The sequence below is a fragment of the Lycorma delicatula genome, chromosome 1 (assembly GCF_047948215.1).
Source record: "Lycorma delicatula isolate Av1 chromosome 1, ASM4794821v1, whole genome shotgun sequence".
Lineage (NCBI taxonomy): Eukaryota > Metazoa > Arthropoda > Insecta > Hemiptera > Fulgoridae > Lycorma > Lycorma delicatula.
Window position 1 is genome coordinate 217,249,935 of NC_134455.1, and position 22,632 is coordinate 217,272,566.

The window sequence follows — 22,632 nt, forward strand, 5'->3', positions numbered from 1 at the left end:
AATTAACATCTTAATTTTTTCCAGATATCGTGCTGATGGATTTTCAATGCTTTATCTTATGAGTCCTTACAACTACTGTTAGAGAGATTGTAAAGGCCATGTTTTTGGATACGGATACTTTACAACTTCCATACATGTCTAAGTGAAGATAGGTTGAAAACTGTGTATTTTTTTCACTAACACATTTTCCACATGTTAATGATGTCATAAAAAGGGAAGCGGGTATAGATCACAAACACTAAAAATAGTGATTCTCAATTTTACAATTACAAAAAATACTTCTCAGTGGTCCTAATGACTTACATTTCAACTACAATAAAATCAGTGCAAATGGAGCAGCTAACAACAGCAGTATTTTCCAGAATTTCAGCCTAGGTAAAAAGCTTCAGTAGAATTTCCAAGTGTAACAAATGATCGTGCTTAACCAAAAGATGCAGATGGCAAAAATCACCATTCTGTTTAGTCGCAGATGAATTTATCAGTTTGTCTGAACATAGACAAATACTGTGTCCATTTGCTAGTAAATCCCTGATACCTATGAAGAAAATTTATAATTATCAGCAGTCAGTGGCTCAAAATACAGTAGTATGGATTTTAGCAAATTCAGTAACAAGTGCCATATTTTACATGGACCTGTTGATGTTAACGTTGAAATTCATGATAGATAATTATGACCTGTTGTCTATTATATAATACATGTAAAAAAGATAGTATTATATTTGCAAACATAGCAAATCACTCCCTTACAGAGTGTAATAACTAGACCTAAACAGAAACAATGTCATTTGTAAATGTACAGAACTATTTCTCATTGTATTTCATGTACCCTAAGGATGTGGTATAATGGCTGCATGTTAAATTTAATTTGCAACCAACATTTCTTTTATAAATAAATGAACTTATTATTTTAAAATTATATGATTTTTTTTACATTTTACAGTAATAATAAACTAATTATTACATTAATTTTAAGCTATACATTTGAGAAGTAATATACTTTATACTTCAGTAATAAAACCTTCCTGTGGTTTTTTTATATATTATCTGCGGGTATTCCATTTTAATTCAACAAATGATCAGTGCATCACTTTTTTTGATTATGAAGATATTTGATATATGATAACTAACCATATTAAAACCATATAAAATCTATATTGTTACACAAAGAGGTTGACGAGTAATGAAACCAACAAAACTGCTAAAAACACCATTCCTTCTAACCGTAAACAATGTATCTAAAAATACCGATGTTATGTATTTTTTCAGATTATAAAAATTACAACTAAACTCATTAGAATAAATTGATAATTAATAAATAGTCAATTACAGAATGATAAATAATAATTACAAAATGATAAATAATTCAAATACATTAACAAGTTGTTCAATTTACTTCTTATTTTACTCCTGCTAATGGAAATTATGAATAAATGGGTTGCACTTTCTGATAACAAACTTAACTGAAATAACTTAGTGCTCCTGCCATTTTTTATTGAACAGAACTGATAAGTCCTAATTCATCTTTGGTGTAATGTTATGTCCTCTTCCAGAAGTTGATAGAAAAGGCTCTGAAGGTGTGAGAATCTTTAAAATATTTTCCAGTTGAACCCATGTTTGATTATCCCTCAATGATTTCTTGAATGAGGTACCAGGGCCCTGCGGAAAAGTTCTGTGGGAAAAGTATATTCAATATTCCTCGTCATTTTCATGTATTTTGACTTCAATGACTTCGCCTAACCATTACTTGCCAACGTATACACAGCAGACATAATTTTTACATTTTGGCATTTACTAGCATAAATGTTTCTGATCTGGAGGTCACTCAGACTTCCAGAATACATTTCTGACTTGTTGGAACATTACTGTGAAAGGTTTTTTTTTCTGGGACTGTTGTGATTACCTGATAACAAGAACTGAGGTAGTATTCTTCCATCTCTTGAACATCTTTATTACAGCAGAAAATAAATGTTATATTTTTAATATTGCACATTTCAGAAAATGTAACAATTTGATTGTTGACTGTCCATTTGGTCACAGTCTTTTTTACAGTTCCACCAATATCATCACATGGTCCTTCTCCATGGTATGAGACAAAAAATTCCATTCAGCGGCAATTTCAAAATCTTCTCGATGGCAGCACAAATTTATGAATTTTCTTTGTTTTTATAATGTGCTGAGGAGCTATTAGAAAAATTAAAAAAAAATTGTTTAACTTCTGGTAACAGTGTTTTTACTTTATTATAACTTGCTTTTGAAAGCAGCAGAACGATGTAGTGTTGTGCTTCAAGTATTCACTAATCATAGAGTAGCTTTGGCTTTGTAATTTTCCTTCTTTTTTAAAATATATGAGAAATGAATCTACTGTGGCATAAGTTTTTGACCAGTGATATGACTGGACCTCATCCTCTATCACAAAAGGAAAATTTTGACAGAAGTCTCCCATTACAAATACTCACCCTTCAACAAGTTTTCCTTTTTAATGTTGAGGAAATTAGCTTATTTCTTTGTAACAAAATGATGCCTTTATATTATTTAAATTCCTGGTTGACTTTATATAAGTACTCTTGAAACGGAAGAATTTGAGTAGTTAATTCACAATGGTCAACAGAAATAGAAATAATCCCAGCTCTCCTGCAGTAATCTGAGCACTTCACTAGTGCCTGGGAATTTTTCACATTGTGACAGCATGCAAGATTTTCTATATCACATACCATGGTTGAAAGGAGAATTTTATAATCAAATTTCATTTTTAGAGCAGATAACATGAGTTTTACATTTTGATGGATGACACACACGGAAACAGAGTGAGTACCTGACCCACCAGCCAGAACCCAAAATTTAGATCTTAAATCAGCAAATTTTGAAAATCAATTTCTAAATTTTGTTTTTCGTTGAAGGCTGTATACAATAATTAATTTAAGTTACATAAGATAAGCCATTTTTTAATATTAATTTTCTTCCCATCAGCTTGTCTTACAGAGACACAATCCTTCTGGCATTATTCGGCTGTGCTCTTAATTCTGGTAAAAATCTTGGACACATTTAATATTAATAACATTTTCATCAATTACATGACTGGGTTTCTTTTTGCCAATTTGTGGCAAAATTCTACTTGTTTTAACTAACTGTTTGGATTGATGGACTAAATATTAACATTAAACTCATTTTGAATTTTTTAATGGTCCAGCTGCTTGGTAATAAATAAAATATTAATTTTTTCCTGGGTTGATGTAACTGTTTTCATCTTATCCCTTATTTTAATGATTAATTCTTCATATTCCCTACCAAAATTAGCATAATTTTATGGTACTAAATTGATTTCTTCTGTAGAAATATTTAAATCAAAGGTATCGTTTAATTTACTGGTAACTGACTCGGCTATTTTTATAACTTTATTTTTTAAAATTGGTTCCTTTGCACTGCTCGATAATTTTTTAACCTTAACAGGGAAAATACCAAGTGTTGAACAAGCTTTATTCACAGACTCCACTATAACACATTGAGACTCAAATATATTTTGACATTCCGATTCAATTTCTGTATCACCATGTGGTTTTTGTATTTTGTTTAAGCACTTTGTATACAGTGCTCTGCCTGAAATTAATTTGGATTGCTTGTTGAAAGTGTCAAAGATATTTCTTGAAGAAATTTTTTAACCAGTTTAGTGTGACAGGTAAATGGGTCAGAGCAACTTTTCCTATTAATATGAAAATATTTACCAAAATATTTGGTTTTGTGAAAAATACAGATATTTTTTGTTTCAGTACATCCACTTCTTAAAGATATCAATATTATTTTAGAGTAAACTCTAAATTATCATGCAATACTGAAGAACTATTCTAAGTCAATTTGTGGCACACTTCATTTTGTATTATCCCAGTTTCTCTACAGGTAAAATAAAAATTTCTCTAATTAATAAAATAAAAAATAAAATATATAACAAAAAAAATTTCACTGCTAATAAAATTACTTTATAAATAAGTGTACATTATTACCTAACCACAGTATCAACACTAGCAACAATACAACATATCACATTGAAATCAAAACTGTAACTAAGCGTTCTACAATGTTTAAATTCAGAATTATGCAAACATTCATGTCCATGCCATGCGTGTCTATTCACTTTCGTGTTAAAACGCGAGTTTGTGTGTAAAAGTCATACTTTAAGTAACAAACTATCTAGAACACAAGATATCTCATTATAGACATATCAAAATATTTTGTATAGTGGACCTACATTATTATCTGAAAAAATACATGCTCTGAATGTTTTGGATACATTGTTCACGATTAGAAGGAGCTGTGTTTTTAGCGGTTTTGATGGCTTCATTACCAGTCAACCCCTTTGAGTAACAAAATAAATTTTATATGGTTTTAAAGTACATAAAAAGTACTAACTGTTGTAAACATTTCAGATTTTTTCCACCTGTCCCACATGTGGTTTTTGGGCCCCAAAAATGAGACGTTTTCAAAATCGTATGATTTGGCAGCCATTTTTTTTTAATGAAGGACACTCGTTAACAGTCCAGTTTTTTAACTACTACTAGTACCTAAGAGTTAAAAGGTAAAAAACAGGTCTGTTACCCTAAGCCCTAAATTATTTATTTTGGACCCAAAATTTAAAAAAAAACAACAATTTGTAAATGTAACTTCAGTAAACATTACAAGATTTGATTATGTAACAAAATTAATTTTCAGTACACTCAGATGAAGTTTCATCTTTACTCTTTCCAAAATGCTCTTTTTGACCTCTGAATGATGTAAAATAAGAATGATACAGCCAATGGAAAAAGTTATATAATGGCTGTTTTACCTGTTGGCAAGTTAAAAAATTGTCTATTAGTCAAGAAAAATTTTTTTTTTTAAATATAAAAAAATATTTTTTGGCCACTACAAGATGGGTAGTTATCATATCACCAAAATCAAAAATAGTGATGCAATAACATTTTTGAAAATTTGTTCAATTAAAATGGAATACCCCTTATACAAGTTTTTATTTCAAAATAATTTGTACTGTTCACTTCATACACTTCATAATAAAAAATCAGAAATGAAATTTTGAAATAAAAAATTCATAATTAAAAATCATTCCCTATGAACTGAAATTGACAAAATAATTTCAATACAATATATTAATACATAAAAAATAACTTCTGCTTTCCGTTTTTGTTTTTATGACAAGTTAACTAACTGTTAAATATACTATCAACACATTTCTTCCCTACTTTATTTTTACATTCCTGTCCAAACATTCTTTCAACGTTTTATTTAACAAGCAAGGGAATCTCGTAATTTGGCATCAGGATCGAAAAAGGTAGAACATAACTTTTAAAGGATTGTACCAATAACTCCAATATAATAACTTTTATTAATTGAGGAAGCTACAGGGGAAGAATCCCTAGAGAACATGAGGATCCACTACTTGATAAAAATCCACTAACAAAATCAGTGTTTTACTTTTTTCTTAAAGCAGAATACATTTTGAAAAAAGCAGTGTGAATATCTATAAAATTTTGGTTTTTTGTTATTTAAGAGAGATTAAAGTTATAAAAAAGCCCTAGGGAGTCACAAAAGGTCCTTAACCTCCTAGAAAACACCACTAAAGTTTTTTCTATGGTTGAATGTTGCAACACTTCAATTTTCGTTATTCTAACGATTCCTTGGGAGGTAAAATCTCAAAGGGCAATAAAGCCAGATAGTCATCCTTATGTTTTTCACACACAAAACAAATTTTGAAAAAAAACCAGTACTAACATCAAGATATTTCTATTTTTTTTAATTAAAGGGACTACAGAAGTAAAATCTCATGGGGGCAGTATATCATATCCAAATAATGAAATAATGTTGTTGCTACTGAAAGTTGTAGACGTATAATAACCAACAAATATGTAATAATATATGTTTGCATATTTTTTTAAATAGTTCTTAGAAATAAAAAATGAAAACAAACATAAACAGAAGAAAAAATTATGCAATCAATACCTGAATAATTTTTTTATTACCAGGACATTGTAACTGTAATACCTGGCCACATTTTCCGTTAAAGAAACCACATAAAACTGCTTCACCACCTAGAAACAAAATCAAAGGCAATATTAACAGAGACATTAACAACACAAATTTTTTAAAAATTTAAAACAAATATTCAATATTGTTAACAAAAAAGTCATATGCACACACAATTATGTGTCAAAATAAACATACACAAACCAAAATTCTAAAAGAAAATAATACAATGATACAATATTAATAACTTTAATAAATGATCTGAGAAACATCCATCAAACTTTCTTACATACTTACACAAACCATGCTGAAATAAGAAAATTACAAAAACAATGAACAGAAATCAAAAAATTTTAATTGTTTTTTTTTTTTCTTTTAATTGTAATGTCATTTGATTGATTTGATGTAATTCTGCTGATTTTAACATGCCTGTCACACCCTACATTTTTTTTATTAGTTGTTTAATTAATTTATCTTTTTTACTCCTACACTTCCATGATTAAAATAATTTTGTGGCGTCAAAGACCTCATCAATATAACTCATGTGGCAACTTACCAGGCGTTCCTAGACACTCTGATGTTAGCATTAGGGCGGATGAAACACCATTCCCTGACGTACAGGCTGTGGATCCCGTAGATATAGACGGAGTGGTTTCTCGAATGGCACTGAGAAAGGCACCGGAGATTGACCAACTTGACCTGGATATTTTCTATCATCTGCTCCTGTCATAAGAGAGCCGCTTGGTAGATTGTTCTCGGGATGCCTAAGCTGGGGGTTGCTTTCCGACTTGTTGGAAGGTGCTCTTAAAATCAGGAAAGGATCCGAGTGAGGTCAGCATTTATCGACCCATCAGCCTCTTGCCGGTAATTGGTAAGTTGCTTGAAAGGCTGCTTGTGGAACAGCTCTGGGAAAGCATCAATATAAACTCACTTCTAAATCGAGGCCAGTATGGCTTCATGAAAGGAGTTAGCACCAAGGATTGCATCTTAAATGCTCTTGCTGAGGTGGAAAACGCCAACTGTAAATATGTTTTGGCAATTTTTATTGACATAGAACCAGCATTTCCTTCCTTGTACTGCAGTTCTGTCCTCTATGAGTTGGAATGCCGCAATGTTCCCATAGCCCTGCAGGCCGTAGTACATGACTACTTGTCTGATCACACAGCTCTGTTTAAGGATACACACCTAGTTATGGAAAAGTCCATCATCAGAAGCCCGCAGGGCTCCGTTCTTGGTCCCTTGCTGTGTAGCCTGGTATTTGACGGATTTTTGGGACTGACATTCCCAGAAGGGGTTACGGCCCAGGCTTTCACCAAATACTGTCTTCTTGTTAGTTCGTGGTAACTCACACCTACAGCTAGAAGAGCAAGTCCAAGTAGCCTTGTCAACCGCAGAGGACTGGATGGACATTCAAAATTTAAATATTTCTGTGCCCAAGACGAAGTTATGCTTCTCAAGGATGCAGACAAATTATCATACAGTTGTAACCCCAGTATTAAGTATAAAGGCTGTGTGATCAGCCGAGTTAGGGTTCATAAGTACCTGGGTGTTTTGTTAGATGAGAAGTTGCTGTTTAACAACCACATTAGGCAAGTAGCAGCAGACGCCATCTCTGTGATGCACAAGCTTAGGAGGATTGCTTGGAAGGATTACAGGCTGTCGAGCCATTAATTGTACATGTTGTACCAAGGTGTCTTCAGAAGTATGGCCTCTTATGCTGCATCCATTTGGGAGCATAAGTTGGACAGAAATCGAGCACTTATTCATAATTTAAGGAGTGCCCAGCACAGAGCATTAATAGTATAGTATACACTGGTGTTTTTAAAACAACCTCCTACAAGGCTACCACCGTATTGGGAAAGGCTCTCCCAATCAATTTAGTGGTGAAAGTTCAGGCGGCCATGTGGAAATTCCGGAAATGTGGAAGTTGCAGAGGCAGGGACACCAAGGTATTTGGGATACAGTTTTGAGTGCTTGTACCGGAGTGGAACAGTGATCACAATACACCAGTTCTAAATTTTGTTCAGTTGCCCATCTCCTGCCTGAGGAGGAGGCTTTACAGCCTCGCAATGGATGCATGGCAGCAAGAATGGCACACCACAACAAAGGGAAGGTCCTTGTATAGATCTATACAGGACTTGGGGGTATGGTATGTCTCTCCTTTGTTTTTATGGGCAACAGCTGCCCAGGTGCTCTTCAACCACAAAAACTTGAACCAATATTTGTTTCAGTTCAGCCTGGCAGTTGATGAGCTATGCGTCTGTGTGGAGGTCCAGTCAAACGAACATATGATGTTCGACTGTCCAGCTCTTGGGGGGGCCAGAACTCAGGCACCCTGGAACTTAGAGGTGAAGGGGAAAATTAGCCACTCAGAAGCGGCGAGTCAATGGGGCGTGAGCCACATTATCGGACCGTGTCGATGTTTGCTGGTATTCAGCAACCTAGGCGTGGCAGTAAATTGATGTCTTGATGTGATAAATTTAATTTATCGAATGTCATATATATTTTGGTAGTTGACGGGGTGCGTCTACCCATGTTAATAAATATATGACAAGTGAGCAGTGAGGCATGAAGCAAGTGGTGTGTGGCACCATGCTTAGTTCGCTCATGCAATTAGGTTAGCTCTAGGAGCTAATTAGGACATTGGTCACTAAACTGATTCAAGGCTCAGTAGCCATTTGTGGCACAGACATTTGGTCTTACGCTTTAGGATGACCGAATGGGGTGGTGGCGGGAGAAATGCCATGTAAATCAAATCAACATAACTCTTCTGGCAGAAATTTTCTTCAGTCTTCTTTTTCCTCAATTATCACTATGATATTTTAGAAGGGCCGGCTAGCCGCAAATCGGACAGCCTTCCAATTAGGCATGTACCCGTTCAGAAGTATCTGGGTGTTATCCTTGATGAGAGGCTTATCTTCAAGAAGCACCTCCAGTTTGTAGCGAAGAAGGCTATTGAGTGTTTGTAGAGTCATCCATCCCGATTGGGGATTGAAATACCGTACCATACGTATTCTTTATAAAGGTGTCTGTGAGGCCATAATGTTGTACGCTGCGCCCATCTGGGCTCATCGTTTACAATTCCAAAGTTATAAGGACATTCTTTTACGAGCCCAGCGTCTTGTTTTGTTAGCTGATAAAACTCATACAGCTCAACAGCACTTCATTAATAAATTGAAAAAATCTAAGTCCTTCATTTGGATTAATGATGAATAAGAATATCCTAGATGAATAAGAATATCATAGAGTTTTGTACTTTCATGACTTTAGGTTGTCATCACTGGGATGAGCTGAGAACAGCAGACTGACAAAATTGTTTTGTTTATAACCTCAATATTGCATTTAATGATGGCGTATCTGCTTGAAGTTTCTACATTAGTTAAAAAACGTTCAGTGATCTGTTTTTTTGCTTTCTGAAGGTGAAAAACCAGATAAAATCTTTTCTCAAATTACTTTACAGTATGGTGAAAGATGTATGAAGCATGGAAATTTTTATAAATGGGTAGAACTGTTCAAAAACGGTCAAACCTCAGTGACTGACAAACAACGTCTTGGCCGGCCAGTTGAGGTGATAACTCCTTCGCTTAAAACCCGCATTGACAACATTGTTCGTGAAGACTGACCCTTTTTCCAGAAGGTGACCCTTTTCTAAACAAGATTTTAAAGTGTGATGAAACTTGGGTTCACCATTTTGAACCACAGTCCAAAAGATAAAGCATGAAATGGAAGCACACCAGCTCACCTGTCTAAAAGAAATTCAGAACGCAAGCATCTGTGGAAAACTCATGTTGACTGTCTTTTGGAATGCTCAAGGTGTTGTCTTATGTGATTATTTGGAAAATCAGCGTGCTCATTAAAAAAGTAAAGCCAGCAATGAGAGAAAAACGTTGCGATCTCAAAGAAAAGGCGTGATATTGCTCTACATGTCAATGCTTGCCCTCACACCGCTCAGCTGACCTAAGAAACCACTGGAAAAATGGGTTAGAGATAGTACCACATCCTCCCTACAGTCCAGATTTGGCTCCTCAGATTTTCATTTGTTTGGTTCACTCAAGAAGGCATTACATGGAAACAAGTTCAACAAAGAGGAGGTCAAAGAATTTGTGGGAAAGTGGCTCAAACAACAAGACAAAAACTTCTTTGAATCTGGTATAAAAAAAAACTAGATCATCGTTGGGACAAGTGTATCAATATTGGTGGGTATTATGTTGAGAAATAGTAAAAGTCTCTTTTTGTAAAAATTCAGTTTTTTCTGCATCAATTTGTCTCTTTAATTACTGAATGTCCCTTGTACATTAAAATTCACAAACATCTAACCAAGTTCAAGAATTCATGTCTTAACTTTGATCCATCACTACCTAAAATATCATCAACCTATGCATTACAATCTGAATCTTGGCTGAATAACATAAACATAAAAATGTCATGTACTATCAGCATTTGGTTTCTTGTTTTACTCTGTATGACAAATATTAACTGTTTTGATTTAAATTTTACTAGATTTAATTACATTTACTATTTTACTTTTAAATGCTTTTACTTTATTTTAGAATAAGAAACACTGATGAAAAAACGGCATGTTTCTTACACTAGTTTCATGAATAATAAAGATCCAAGGAAAATCTTTAGGCCTAAACAAAAGTTTGGATAAATGTTTTCCTACAATTTGTAATCTATTTCTACAGCACTTAAAAAAGTTTACCAAGTACTGGAAACATGTGCAAGAGATGTATGATTTTATAAAAATGTTTTTTTTAAAAAACTTGGCTAGTTTAATACAAAGATGAAAATAGGTACTTCCATGTTATAATGGCGCCACTATCGTTGGGAGATTATAACCAGTACGACTGATGACGAGTTAAATAACTACTTTCTACTTCTTATCAGTAAGATAATAAAATAAAAATATTTGTTAAAGTTAATATGAACTTATAAGTAAAATGTGTGAACTTAGAATTTGGGATCTCCCATGTTGTGATGAATGGTTAGATTTTTGATCCCATGTTGTTAGATTTTTGTAGGTTAGGTTAATTTGAATAAATAATTCAATTTCTAATTTTGTGTTTCTACTTTATTCCAAAAAGCCATCATAAATTTACAGGCCTAATATATAGAACCCTCTAACCAAAGTGGTACCATTATAATAAATAAGAACCTGAAAATATTTTTTTAAATAACAATTTTAAAAAATCTTAATTTATTCATTTTTAGTTTTAACTGGGTGCCTTTTTTTTATAAATTTATCTTTCATAATATGATAACAAATAAGTGTTTTTAGAAAAATAATTCACTTTTTTTAAATGTAAAAAAATTTTTTAAATTGAAAAACATTTATATCAGGTAAAAGTTAAAAATCACTGAAATATAATAATTTGTTTTTTATAACGCATATAATTTAGGCAATTGCAATGCAAGTTTACTGTATAAATTAAATTATTGAAGTATAGAAAAATGTTACTTAATGCAGTTAATCATTTATATTTAATGCAAAATATTAATTAGGTTTCTACACAAACATATTTCCAAGTTTTTATTACACATTTACCGAATGGCAGAGTAAAATGTTTAACATTTGGAAAAAGAAATTTAAATAAAGGTTAATAAAAACTGGTGAAACTGAAAACTTAAAGTATCTGTAGGATCCTTAGGATGGAGCCAGTAATAATAAAAACTTGGAATTATAGATAATAGGATTGTGGTGTAAATTTAATATAAAAATATATATAAATTCATTTTTTATATCTTTATGAGGAAGCGATTGATAGATTATACAGACTGGTGTGTAATATTTATGAAAAAGGGGAATTTCAGTCAGACTGCAAAAAAAAGTGTTATAGTCATGATACCAAAGAAAGCAGGGGCAGATAAATGTGAAGAATACAGAACAATTAGTTTAACTAGTCATGCATCAAAAATCTTAACTAGAATTCTATAGAGAAGAATTGAGAGGAGAGTGGAAGAAGTGTTAGGAGAAGACCAATTTGGATTCAGGAAAAGTATAGGGACAAGGGAAGCAATTTTAGGGCTCAGATTAATAGTAGAAGAAAGATTAAAGAAAAACAAACCAACAGCGTTTATAGACCTAGAAAAGGCATTCGATAACGTAGACTGGAATAAAATGTTCAGCATTTAAAAATTTCCCTATCTCAGTTACTTTTTAATCTTTACATGGAACTAGCAGTTAATGATGTTAAAGAACAATTTAGATTCAGAGTAACAGTACAAGGTGAAAAGATAAAGATGCTACGATTTGCTGATGATATTGTAATTCTAGCCGAGAGTAAAAAGGATTTAGAAGAAACAATGAACGGCATAGATGAAGTCGTACGCAAGAACTATCGCATGAAAATAAACAAGAACAAAACAAAAGTAATGAAATGTACTAGAAATAACAAAGATGGACCACTGAATGTGAAAATAGGAGGAGAAAAGATTATGGAGGTAGAAGAATTTTTTATTTGGGAAGTAGAATTACTAAAGATGGACGAAGCAGGAGCGATATAAAATGCCGAATAGCACAAGCTAAACGAGCCTTCAGTAAGAAATATAATTTGTTTACATCAAAAATTAATTTAAATGTCAGGAAAAGATTTTTGAAAGTGTATGTTTGGAGTGTTGCTTTATATGGAAGTGAAACTTGGACAATCGGAGTATCTGAGAAGAAAAGATTAGAAGCTTTTGAAATGTGGTGCTATAGGAGAATGTTAAAAATCAGATGATTGGATAAAGTGACAAATGAAGAGGTATTGCGGCAAATAGATGAAGAAAGAAGCAGTTGGAAAAATATAGTTAAAAGAAGAGATAGACTTTATAGGCCACGTATTAAATCATTTTGGAATAGTTGCTTTGATATTGGAGAGATAGGTAGATGGGAAAAATTGTGCAGGCAGACAATGTTTGGAATGTGTAAAACAAATTGTTAAGGATGTAGGATGTAGTGGGTATATTGAAATGAAACGACTAGCACTAGATAGGGAATCTTGGAGAGCCGCATCAAACCAGTCAAATGACTGAAGACAAAAAAAAAACTTTATTACAATAGCAATGGCAAAAGTAGTATAATATTAAAATTAAATTAAGTAGCAGACTTTATTTTTAGGCTTACAGGACTGGAAGGACTTTAAGAATGGAGAACTCAATACTATTGTGAAAGTGCTCAATTGTGAATCTGCATTTATAAAAGTAAAAGAACTATCACCCCCAATTTTAACATTTAAAATATGAGCAGGAAGGCTACAGAAGTCCTAAGAAAATATAATTAACACATCATGAACAGAAAAAAGAGCTCATTAGGAGAAGTTTTGGGGAAAAAATCATAGAAGAGATGTATGAAAAGATGAATAAAGTCTTTGAATAATGTGAAAGCAAACTGAGGAAACAATTTTTATTGGATCATATATGGCTAGAACTTCCAGACCATAGAGAGCCATTTTAAAACTATTTAATAGATACAATAGTAGCAAAAAATATAAATATATGAAACCACGGCTGCTCTCTCATGTCGCTACCCATGCCACTGTAAATATGTAGTCAAAATGTATACTACATAAACTACACATCTTACCGGATATTATAAGCAGATGACTCCAAGAAAATGTTATTTCTGAAACAAGATCACAATTAACTTTAGGCAACATTACGTTTATATTTTTTAAAAAACAGCCCGAGTTTTCAAGCTCCGAATTAAATGAACTATTGGCCAGACTTACAGATATCTCTTCTAAACATTTACTAAAGCCGCTAACGTAAATCATTTTTCAAACCGTGTGATAAATATGTTTGCCAACCTAAGTCTCGTGAAAAAGCATGTTACTTATACAACACACCATCATAAGAAACAACCCACTTGGATTCCTACAATCAAATAATTCACTACAAGTGAACAAAATATTTTCATCGTACACTCATCAAACGACCGCATCGAAAAGGTTATAACGCAAAACAAACATACCGGTAGAGACACAGCCTTCTGTATAAGTTTCATACATTCATCTTATCTTGGAATATATGCAATGTGTAAAAAAAGAATTTCTAACTTATAACTAAAATGGAATTGATACACATTAAAAATGTCATGACATATTTTCTTAGACATACTGAAGTTTTTCCTACTCTTCTAATTTACAAAAAAAGTAATTTTTTATGTCAATGAACGCTCCATATTCAGTATATAAATCCCCCATTTATGAGTATTTTTTCATTAAAAAAAATACAAAAAACCTATATAAACACATAACATTGAAGATGTACTCATTGTTAAAATTACAACAATATAAAGTACATTACCTCATTTAAATTAAATGCACCAACTGTAATACGCGACAAAAATCAAAGACATTATTTAATCAGTAATTGTACCGTTACCATCATATTCTTTATTTGTAAAAATGTAAATTTAAAATTGTTTCGTCGTTTTTTATTTCTGAACTTACTCCAAATGTAGAATGAAATGGTTGGTCATATTGGTGGCATCCATTTCATTCTTTACTTGTGGTTTCCGAAGGAACACGTGTGTCGGGAAAATTTGTTTTCGTTATTACCACTTTATAAATGAGTTTATTACATTTTATAAATCGTGTATTGAATTAAAAGATATTCATTTAAGTACTAGTCGTGTAATTTAAACGTTCAGGGTCTAAAATGAATCAAGAAAAGCTGCGGAAACTCCAGGCCCAAGTTCGTATTGGAGGGAAAGGAACACCTCGAAGGAAAAAGAAGGTAGTCCATGCTACTGCGGCAACTGATGATAAAAAACTTCAGAGTTCCCTAAAGAAGCTTTCAGTTAATACCATACCTGGAATAGAAGAGGTAAATATGATAAAGGATGATGGGACAGTCATACATTTCAACAACCCTAAAGCTCAAGCTTCGTTGGCTGCGAACACCTTTGCAATTACTGGACACGGAGAGAATAAACAAATCACTGAAATGTTACCAGGTATCCTTAGTCAGCTTGGTCCTGAAGGTTTGACCCAACTGAAACGTTTGGCAACTAGTGTTGCTAGTAGTGCCGGAGGTGGTAAGGCTACCATCGAAGAAGATGATGAAGTTCCAGAACTGGTTGAAAATTTTGATGAACCTAGCAAGGAAGAGGTACCAGTTAGTGTTACAGCAGAGAAAGACTCTGCAGGTGAAGGGAAGGAGAATACAGCTCCAGTTACAGAGGCTGAATCTAAGGAAAAATCTACTAATTAATTATATTGCTTATTTCCCATGGACTGGTTTATTAAAGGTCAGTTAACATTTAACAAGTTTGTAAAGTAGTACTGTGATCTGCAAGTATTTCATTTTAAATTAAATATTTAAGAATTTAAAGATGTGCTATGCTTCTGAGATCAATATTTTTTTCTAAAATGAACTCATCTTCAGCAAAGAAACTAGATAACTGATAAAAAAACGTTTTGACATTTACTCAAATTTTAAATTAATCTGGTTGTTGTGCAGTAATTCATAATTGTTATTCAGGTACAGATAGAACTTTAAAAAAATAAAATAAATAAATGTATTTTCTATTCAGAAACTAATAAATGATTGAATTATTTAGTTAGGAGTGTTATTGTAATGCAAGTATCCTATTTATGGTTTGTAAGGTGCATTAAATTTGTTTTGTTATTATTGTCATATGATATTGAATTTGTCAAACATACTCAGTTTTTGAATGAAACAATCTGAAATTGTATACATCTCAAACATTTTCATAAGCTAAGCACAGCTACATTATCTTCAGCCACATAGTGTTAAACTATTGTATGATAAGCAGTATTTATAAAACTCATAAATAAATGTCATTTATGTGCTGTAACAAGCATTTAATTACTTAGTGAATCTTGTTAGATTTTAGCTAATATTTCAATGAAAACTAAAATTATATTTCTGTAGAGCTAATCATTAGGTCGTGATTAATAGTTTATAGTTATTAGGTCTTTGTTAATAGTTAACATCTGTTAGTGGATATTTTTAATAGCCTTTGAAAAATTTGTAAAAAAATGTAGTGATGTTGTCACTATCTTACATACTAGGAATAAATGTTAGTTTTTTCCTTCAATTACTGTGCTGTGAAGAGCAATACATTGATGGCAAAAACACTTGTCCTGTAATTGTTACTATACCTTTGCAAGTATGGCTTATGGATATATGTTGGACATCCTTATTTTTCTCAATCTGAAGGATCTTTTATTTTTTTAAATACTGCTTTTAGTATCACATGTGTATCATGCTTCCATAAAGCATTTTTGGAACATCACAAATATTTTTTAGTGTTGTGGTACTAATGTGTAATAGCACCACCATTATTTTTTATGGTGGTATTTGTTTGAAATACAAACAAATAGTGGTCCTTTATAATTGCTTCAAACTCATTTGAAAGAACACTATTATTGCAATGTGTTTTGTGGCACTTCTTAATTTTCCCTTGTAATAATTAGGGTTTTGCAGCAAAAGTAATTATTGATCCCATAATTGCCATAGCAATGATACTCATGTTAGCAGTTCAGAAGGAAAAATGAAAGAAAAAAAATCTTCAGGAAAAACAAATTCTGAACCTTATTTTTACAAATCAGCCACATGGTTTTAATAAGTTTCTAAATGTAGTATTTTAAAATTAAAACATGTGTTCCCTAACACAGATTCATTCTGAAACAGTTCAGAATATGTATACAAAGATTTAGTAGTTGAGGTTAAAACAAAATTTTAATAATACACTTAAGTTACAAGCTTGACAAAACTGAAGTTGATATTCTTGAAAGGAAGATTCCCCTTTTCTTATCAGCATATAAACTACTTGAATTCCCCTTTTCTTATCAGCATATAAACTACTTGAAAAAAAAATTTGTTACTTTCTTAACTGCTGATATTATCTTTTCATATCTTTTTACTTTAAGCGGTATTCATTTGATGATGAAAGAACTCAAAAAAAAGATTTATGAGGGTCATTCAAAAAATGTAAACCAGAATGTGGAAGAACAGTAAAAATGTGATGTGGTTAGTAAATGTGTGTCAAGGTTAGCAAATTTTGGCCAGCCAGCCATGCCTGTAGGCCATGTTCCAGAATCAGTAGCAGGAGGTAGATCATCATCCATTGCATAATGAATTACCCACACAATTTCTTGCCAACGATGCAGAGACCAGTGTCAATGATGACTGCCAACATTAAGACCATTAAATGGAAAGGCTGATTCATTGCACCTCACATTCATGATATGCTATTTACCATTCACTCCATACTTTAACTCCAGAAATGCCTCTCCTTTTTCAAAGGAGATTCAAAAGCGGTAATAGGATGTCATCCAGACATCTGTGTGTGTGTGTGTGGAACCCACCTTGCTGATGACATCAGTATCAAACATTATTTGCATACTCTCAACACTCCCTTAATGTTGGCCGTCCACACATATGTTGGTGGGTTCCACACACATAGAGATGTGTGCCTTTCCATTTAAGGAACTATATTGAAAAATAAGGTTCCTTATTTTTATTTTTGAAAAAGTACTTTAACTTTTGAAAAGTTCAAGTACTTTTGAAAAAGCTTTTTCAAAAGGGATCCACCCTGGTATTACTACTCTGTGCCTGAAGACACAGTTTAATATTATACAGTATTACACAGTTTCCATAGTTTAATATTTATAGCTTAATTTTTCTGTTTCAGTGGGCCCTGGTGTGAACATTCTGCACCCACCTTCATCTTAAGATTTGGGAAAGACAAATTTTTTCTAGACCCTGTTTTGTTTTTCTCAGTTATTGCTCTTGTAGAGCTTCTGTGGATACAGTTAAACTATTGTAAATTTATAATTAATATTTTTGTTTTATTATTAAATATAACAGTAGATGGGCTACATTTTGAAGTATGTTTTATTTCTTTACATTTATTTCTTTACAGTTGGAATGTAATGTTCTTATTCTTATTATTGAGTTATACCATGTTTAGATTAGTTCAGTTACTTGACTGTTAAGTAATGAATATATGTTCTATTATACAGAATTATATTTTTTGTTATAAGTTGTTTTCCTTGTTTCATTTCATTTTTCTTCAATTGCACTACATTTGGAGTTTTTCTTTCTTGAAAATCACTAAAAAAAAAGAAAACAGCTGCACAGAAATATTTCTAGTTATCAGGCAAGAAAATGACAAATCATTTCCAAATATATACCACATCAAATGATTCATGTCGCAACTGCTGATATGGGATGACACTCCTTACTGGATCTTTGAGCATCCACTTCATAGTGAGAACGTCTCACTAATATTTTATACCAGACTTCAAATACAGAAAAGTATAGTGACAAACCAAACATGTCAAAAGCACACTCGTGTGGCTTTTTCAGACGGTCTCCGCATTATTTTAAACACTTAAATTGGCAAGGGATTTGTTTAGCAATTGAAGCACATGTTACTACAAGAAACAGTTTAATAAATACAAAATAAATTACAATTTTTACTTACAAACTAAAATTTACAATTTGTTTTAATTCATTGTCATCACAAAACTGAATTAGTAGTACTTTGGTAAATTAAGAAAAAACTTTAAGGCAGGATTAAAGTTGTTAGGTAGTTAAAGAAAGGGAAAACGATTAATATGGAAAATTACAACTGAAAATTAATACAAATAATATACAAATTTATGCAGATTAATCGATTTCAATGTTAATAAAATACTAACCATCTTATTTTTGCAAATGATTTCTATGTTAAATGAATACAAACAAATCTTTGAATAAATTGTAAATACATTAACACTTTTTATCTAAGGAATTACCAATCTTATATAAATTTTCCTCATTGTAACAGTCAAAATGACTTTATAACTGTAGCAGTCTTACTTAGAATAAAAATTTAAACATTATTAAATCATAAAATAATAAAGATAAATAATTGCTATATTACATTAATACAGAATCCTGGTGACAGATGTATTTAAATAACTTTTCAACTTAATTCTTTAGACATATAGCATTACTGATTATTGTTATAAGGCAACAAGTAGTTGATACAATTATTTTAACTTGTGTGTGTGTGTGTGTGTGTGTTAGATTTTCTATCCAAGTAATTTAAACTTTTGGAGAAAAGGAAAAACTATAAAATGTTTCAGAAAAAAGCAATATTAATGCTGGTAAACAAATTAACAGAAAATGAATAAAATCTTCAAACTGCACTCTTCAGAAAAAGTCATCTTTTTAATAATTTAACAATTCTTTTCAGACAATAGCAGCACAGAATTTACCTAACAAAAACCCTGAAGTGTAGATTAATAAACATTATTACTTGATAATATTGTCTTAGAGCCTGCTGAAATTATGAAATTAATGGATGCATATACACACACACAAAATCAATCAATCATTCTAAATGAACAAATTAACTATATAATTAATTGTGCTGACACTTGCATAAAAAATTAAGTAATATAATCATCAAAAAACTTTACACAACACCATTATAGTCATGGAAGAAATTTATCACAATATTAATAATAATTACAATGAATGAGTATATATAGACTGCAGTACTTATACTATAATATAGCTATATAAAAAGAATGAGCTTACTTAATATATAACAAGCAGTAAATAACATATAAATCACAGCTTTTATAAATAAATTTCTATAGTTCTACAATTACTATTGGTAAAAACAGAAATATAAATTAGAAATTAATTATGTTTGATATTTTTCAATATTACACTCAAGATTCTTTTCCTATATTCATCAATTCCATCACGACACTGCACAAGAAAAATATAAATAATTTTAAATGATCCGATTTGGAAAAAAAAATGTAATTCACTTTTGATTTCGATGTAACTTGTAAGTTAAAAATATCACTTACATTTTCACTAGATAAAAGTTTTTGTATTTCAACTTCCAATATGTCAAAGAACTGTTTTAATGACTATGATTCAATTTATCTGAACTATGTAATATTTTAACACTTATTTTATATAATATTTTAGTATAACAACCTACACCCAGGTTCCTTTATGAGCGAGATGGTAAAATAAATTACAAGCTTTCAGTAGACTATTACAATAAGGGGCAAAAAATCTTGCAGTAAAGAGCAAGAAAAAAATGAGAATCTGGATATAGATGAAATACTAAAAAAAAAAACTATGGCATTTACCTTACATTACAAATAATTTTTATAAAAAAAAGAAAATATATATTACAATAATACAGTATATAAAAATTATTAACTATATTTTCATATAAAAATATTTTGCCCATAATTCATTTAAATGGACCTTAGCAAACTTTTATAATCAATCATTAAAGGCTCATGATAAACATATGATGTAAAAATTTATAAAACTTCAACTTTTTTAAAAATGAATCTTGTCATTTCACCATTATTATTAGCAGTAAAATATTATTTTGGTTCTATTAATATAATATTCCCAATTTTAACAAAAAAAAATTACCGATTTCATCAACAGAGCAAGTAAAAACGAATAACAATGTTCGCTTAATTATAAATCAGAGTGTATTTAAAAAATTCACTCAATCAAAAAATTGTTAATCTTTTCATAAAACTAAATCAACTGAAATACTTTGTGATAAGGAATTTATATCTAAAAAAAAAGGTAAACTGAAAATAGCAAAAAAATTTTACATAATCAAAACAAAAAATTAAAAATTACCCTCTATATAAATGAACAAAATTGTGGTGTACTGATTCCTTCATTTCAATATAACAGTTTTGAAAATTTATTATAGTTAAAAATAAAAACTTTCATGTCTAACAAAAAATTAAATTATATCATACTCTCTCTCTCTCTCTCTTTCTCTCTGTGTGTATGTGTAAAATATATATATTATTAACTTTAGACTAGACTTCAAATCAGGCATTGAACCCACTTTAAATGCCTAGTTACATGTATTATCAATAAATTATACATCTATATAATATGAATACATCAGCCTTATTCTCATTTGTACTGAATAAAGTTGTAAAAAAAACAAAACCAATTAAACTAAAAAAGATAACTCACCTTCATTTCATCATTAATACTGAAATGTTATAATAAAATTCACTATTTTGTAATGACTATACATCGCGCAACAATAAATTATATAAATTCCATTTATACATCAAATAATTTTTCTTTAAATAAAAAAACATCTCTTGCCAACTGAACTTATCAATACTGTAGGCATAAATATAAACAAATAAGGGTAATTTATTAAAAGTTAATAAAAGTGTAATTGCTATGACACCATACAATACATAAAACTTATCAGATGTAAAACGAAACTAACAATTTTGCTTTTCAGATTTAACAAAAAATTTGTACCAAATCCTTTTTTTTACTAATATTTAAGTTACATTTAATAAATCCTCGATTTTACAAAGAATTTTCTTATACCAAAAAAAATTCATAAAATCTACGATTCGTGTTGTTTTAAGAAAATGAATTCAGTGAAGGATACCAGTACACAAATTCAAATAAACCAAAACAAAACAGAAAAATGAGAATGTATTAAACAGACAAATTTGATCAACAACCACTACTAAACAGCTGATACTCCAGTACTTTCGATTCTTGTAGTAACTGGATTAGCGGGTTCAACACAAAGACTATCCTTAGGATCTTCCTCTCCCTCACCTTTTACTTTAAGGTCTTGAAGAGCTGCTATGATGTCATCCATTGCAACAGTTATATCCTAGAAAAATTATAAAATAAAATATTCTTCAACGATAATTAAAAGCGAATCTGAACAATTGGAATTTGTTATTGTTCTAATATGGCAGTTTTTTTTTTAATTACAAATTTGAAAAGCTGTAATTGCAAAATATGACAAATATAATTACAGATTTGTTGATACAATTTAAATACATTATTAACTTATTTTCTTCTAACAGAAACATATACCATTACAGGTAATAACTGTAATGGATATAAGATATGGTTTCCCCTCACATTGATTTAGATAGTTTTATTTTGGAAACAGAATTTGTTAAGAATAGGATGAAAATTTTACTATAGATGTCACTTATGGAAAGGGAAATAATGTAATCATTCTATGTAATTTAACTTAGACAATTTTTAAAATTTGAATAAATTTAACTAAAACGCCTTTAAAAATAGTTTATGAAAAGTAATAACTTTATTAAAAAATCCATTTTAATTACTTACAGTAAACTGAAATTAAAAAGGGACTAGCAAAAATACAGAAAAACACAAAACAAATATAATTTAATATGAAGCCTACCAATTTTAGTCCAAGCAGAAAGCATAACTGATTATATAATACACAACGTTTCACTTTAAAGAAATACTTTATGTCAGAGGTTCTGTATCATTAATTAATGAAACTTATGAGGTATGATGCACAAAAATTGTTTTTGACATTGTTAACTTAATTACTGACAAGTTCGTTAAGCATAAATTAAAATTCACTTCACTATGTATAAATGAAGAAATAAAGCAAAACTAAAATAAAACCTGATGATACAGCAGATTTTAGTTAACTGTGGGTTGGTCATTTTTTTATAACAGCTCATTATGGCCTATTAAGAATGATAACAGTTTAAGAATAGTTTCAAATATTTGTATATTTTTCTATATTATTTCACTCCAAATACTTCATGAAACAAGCTTCTTCAAACCCACTCAAAATTCCACTAGCTG

General features: G+C 30.8%; 3 protein-coding genes across 5 annotated transcripts in view; 1 reads left to right on the plus strand and 2 right to left on the minus strand.

Moving 5' to 3' along the window:
- Positions 1-13,957, minus strand: part of LOC142328590 (RCC1 domain-containing protein 1-like) — a 69,633-nt gene extending 55,676 nt beyond the window's left edge. For 2 of the 3 annotated variants that reach the window (XM_075372379.1, XM_075372368.1), the window contains exons 1-2: positions 13,574-13,957; positions 5,986-6,074 (exon numbers count right to left, since the gene is read on the minus strand). In XM_075372379.1, coding sequence (XP_075228494.1) covers positions 5,986-6,074; positions 13,574-13,763 — 279 coding nt within the window. In that variant the 5' untranslated portion in view covers positions 13,764-13,957. The remainder of the gene's footprint in view (positions 1-5,985; positions 6,075-13,573) is intronic. The other variant, XM_075372389.1, reaches the window with a different exon arrangement.
- Positions 13,958-14,481: 524 nt separating this feature from the next.
- bic (bicaudal) lies at positions 14,482-17,842 on the plus strand. The gene is made up of 2 exons (XM_075372428.1): positions 14,482-15,241; positions 17,654-17,842. The coding sequence occupies exon 1, from the start codon at positions 14,650-14,652 to the stop codon at positions 15,202-15,204; it is 555 nt and encodes a 184-aa protein (XP_075228543.1). The 5' UTR covers positions 14,482-14,649; the 3' UTR covers positions 15,205-15,241; positions 17,654-17,842.
- A 553-nt stretch (positions 17,843-18,395) lies between these two features.
- lost (methenyltetrahydrofolate synthase domain-containing protein lost) overlaps positions 18,396-22,632 on the minus strand; it is a 68,576-nt gene continuing 64,339 nt past the window's right edge. The window contains exon 12 of the mRNA XM_075372415.1: positions 18,396-21,664. Coding sequence (XP_075228530.1) covers positions 21,512-21,664 — 153 coding nt within the window. The 3' untranslated portion in view covers positions 18,396-21,511. The remainder of the gene's footprint in view (positions 21,665-22,632) is intronic.